The following is a 3,516-nucleotide window of genomic DNA, read 5'->3' as shown; positions in this document are numbered from 1 at the left end:
TATTATTGTTATTATTATTTAAAAATGAAATAAAAGAAAATGTGTGAGTGTAGTATTAGATGGTATGGTATTTTATATTTTTATTATTATTTTTAAAGCAAAGTATAAGGGAGTTATACTCCAGTCTAGTAGGTGGCGGTAATGCAACATTTATTGGATGCCAACCGCCGTTAAACCTCATCGAAGAAGAAGAAGTCGTCACTTGCATACCAGAAGTGACGTTTTTTTGCGCTCCTAGACAAACTTCGGTGCCACGCATACAGTTTGTTGACATGATGATGATGATGCTGCTGCCGAAATCTCTTGTGCTTTACTTCTTTTTATGTCTACAGATTTATAATGTCATTGTTGATGTTACAGTTGCAGTTGCGTCAATCGATGATGTGAAGATAGAGGTGTTATTCACGCCAGAGGACTGCTCAAAAAAGAGCAAAAAGGGAGACCTAATGAATGCACACTACGATGGGTATCTTGCTAAAGACGGTTCTCAGTTCTACTGTAGGTAAGTGTCCCAGATTTACATTAAAAATTGCATCAACAATATAATTATTTTGTTAAAACAAATGGATTTGCACACCATGTGAGTTTTATGAGGGAGCCAGGAAAGGCTCGATTTTGGTACTAAACTATTTGGTAATACAATTTGTACTGATTTTCTACTGATCAGATCCATCAATGAAAACAGACATGAACTGGTAAATGCATAATTCCTCTGTCAAAAGCTTGTAGACAGATATCCAGTGACAGCGTAAAGCCACAATCCTGGATATTTAGACCAAAAGACAACCCTGCCACTTTGGTATAACTGAGGAATGGCCCTGACATGTAACCTCTCAAATTCACAGACAGTTTAGCTCATTAAAGTAAATGAATGTGCCTATTATTTCAGGGCAATACCATGGTAATACAGTGACAAACTTAATATTGTGTTATGTAGCCCTACTGTACCATAAGTTGAGTGCACCTAATGCATCTATCCATTTTCCTTTTGTGTTTCAGCCGCTCAGACAAAGCTGGACATCCTCAGTGGTTTGTGTTGGGAGTCGGACAAATCATCAAGGGCCTGGACATGGCATTGAATGGCATGTGTGCTGGGGAGAAACGCAAAGTCACCGTTCCACCTGAGCTAGCCTTCGGAGAAAAAGGAAAAGGTAAGAAGGGGGCAGAAGAACCGTATGTGGCATATTTTAGCCATTAATGTGATGCTTAAAGAGGCCAAACAGAACCTTTGCCTCTTGAGCCGAAAGGAAGTCCCCTGGCCAACGTGGACAGAAATATGGTCCAAAAATGATCTCATTGGACAGAAAGGGGCACACCTCCCCGCAAAAGCATATAAAAAAGTAAGGATCCATGTGGTTTCATGAGATAAGATATGTAATAATATATCATATTAAAGCCAACATTTTACATAAACAATTCACAACTTTAATACAATTTCAAGGGACATTCATTCAATATTCTTGAACTAACTAACAACACCTATTTCTTTATTTTTGCTTATTGTGTCTTATTTCCACAGCAGTTTTTTGAAGAATTTCCTCCACTGACAGTGTACACTGCACTGCTTCCTCTTGGCATGTAAGCATGTTGGGCATATGGTGCATTCATATACAGCATACAACTGATGCTCAAATAGCAGCTTTGCATGCATGTTTCAAATCTTGAACTGTGGTGGCTTGGAATGGGATTTGGATTACAACTGGTCCACTCTTTGTTGTAGTATTCTTGTAGAGGGAGTAGCTACCATGAATGCATGCCGTGTGTTGGAATATTTGGTATGGCAATGGCATGAAATATTATATTAACATTTATGACTGCTGGAATGATTGTTGGAGAAAGAAACAGATTAATTACTATAGTGAATAAACTAGAAATGTCAAATTGGAAATGAAGGTATTCCATCTGAAAACATCAATAATGTCATTACAGTATTAAATGTTTGCAGTTGGGTTTCTGTGTGTCAGTCCAAGGAGTGTTGCCATTGTGTTTGGGTGTTACTATTTTGTTTTCACTTTGGGGAAAATATTGCTGTAATGTATTTTTCTGGTTTAATAGGTCCTGTCCCACCCAATGCTACACTGATCTTTGAAGTGGAGCTCTACTCTGTCTCCAAAGGGCCACGCAGCCTGGAGTCCTTCAGAGATATAGACCTGGATGATGACAAGGTTCTCACTAGGGATGAGGTATGCTAGTTCATCTATATTCAATTGGATGGAAGTAACATTCTCTAACAAGTCCTGTGTTGTGGGTCAGTTGGTAGAGCATGGTGCTTGCACCGCCAGGGTTGTTGGTTCAATTCCCACAGGGTACCAGTATGAAAATGTATACACTCACTACTGTAAAGTTACTCTGGATAAGAGCGTCTGCTAAATGACTAAGATGTAAATGTATTCTAACATTCTTATTAGATCAAAAACTAGATCTGCACCTCTGGATAAGAAATTGTAGTTAGGAAACTCATGTACATCATTTAAAGTCTGAGCTTAGAAACTGAAGAAGACAGCCTTCTTCTGACCAATTTTAGTCTGGGGTGGTGCACATGCATCATGTCTTCAACTAAATTGTCCATTGTTCAGAGGAGGACTAACCCATGTTTTGTTTGTTGTTTTGTAGATGACATTCTACTTCAAGGTGGAGTATGAGAGAGATGGTAGTAAACCTCGTGAAGACTCCTTCTATGAGAGAATGGTGAATGACGTGTTCCAGAAGAGTGACCACGATAGAGATGGATTGATAACGGTGAAGGAATACAATATCTATGAACATGATGAGCTCTAGGACCCACCAATGGCTGCACTGACTTACAGTATGAGAGTACATTTGTTATTGTTTACACACTATGTAAACATCAGTGGATATTTCACAGATGCTGATTTGGCTACAGAGTTTGACTAATAAAACCACTAAATTGTGCAATTGTCTTTTTAGTTTTTTATTTCAAGCACTAAACACCCACACTATCCCAGCCCCTCCCCCTGCTTTACAACTCTGTTTTCACCACCAAGATGAGGCGTAGTCAAATTCAGCTTGGAGAAGGATCTCTCCACTGTTGCTGTGCACACTGGCAGTTGCAGATATGCAGCATTTCAGAGTGTTGGGACACTATTGTCTTTCAAAATGTGGAGGAATTTAATGTAAACCTTTGCTCAGTAGTACTCCTCCACTGCTGGCTCTAGTGCAACGTGTTAATACCGAGCAGGCACTTTTCTCTGCCTTTCTTGACCAGGGCCCGGTTTCCCGATAGCGATTGAACTTAGGCTTACGAGTGTTTTAACGATGCATCTTTCCTACAACGTTTGCTTAGGCATGTGTCGATACTGATAGGATCTAAAGAAAGGCAACGCTGCTCTCGGATCAGCTTTCTCCATTCAAATCTTACCTTAATATTAGAATTATTCCACAATACTGACAATGGATCAGCTCCTAGAAAGATGGCTGCAAATATTCAGGCGGCTTATTCTAATGCTTACCCTATAATGCACTAAATGAAGATTTGGCAAATCATTGCGCACATTA

The 3,516-nt window shown here is 39.4% G+C and overlaps 1 protein-coding gene across 1 annotated transcript; it reads left to right on the top strand.

The window, feature by feature from the left end:
- The first annotated feature begins 215 nt into the window (after positions 1–215).
- fkbp7 (FKBP prolyl isomerase 7) lies at positions 216–2,913 on the top strand. The gene is made up of 4 exons (XM_041866272.2): positions 216–502; positions 1,000–1,151; positions 2,056–2,183; positions 2,614–2,913. The coding sequence occupies exons 1-4, from the start codon at positions 273–275 to the stop codon at positions 2,776–2,778; spliced, it is 675 nt and encodes a 224-aa protein (XP_041722206.1). The 5' UTR covers positions 216–272; the 3' UTR covers positions 2,779–2,913.
- The last annotated feature ends 603 nt before the right edge of the window (positions 2,914–3,516 follow it).

This window comes from Coregonus clupeaformis, chromosome 4 (genome assembly GCF_020615455.1).
Source record: "Coregonus clupeaformis isolate EN_2021a chromosome 4, ASM2061545v1, whole genome shotgun sequence".
Lineage (NCBI taxonomy): Eukaryota > Metazoa > Chordata > Actinopteri > Salmoniformes > Salmonidae > Coregonus > Coregonus clupeaformis.
Note: the sequence above shows the minus strand (reverse complement) of the source record. Positions and strands in the feature narration are given on the sequence as shown.

Coding starts and splice junctions, on each gene's coding strand:
- fkbp7 (XM_041866272.2), top strand. CDS start 273: ATGATGATGATGATGCTGCTGCCGAAATCTCTTGTGCTTTACTTCTTT. Junction 503..999: donor GGTTCTCAGTTCTACTGTAG/GTAAGTGTCCCA, acceptor TTTGTGTTTCAG/CCGCTCAGACAAAGCTGGAC. Junction 1,152..2,055: donor CTTCGGAGAAAAAGGAAAAG/GTAAGAAGGGGG, acceptor CTGGTTTAATAG/GTCCTGTCCCACCCAATGCT.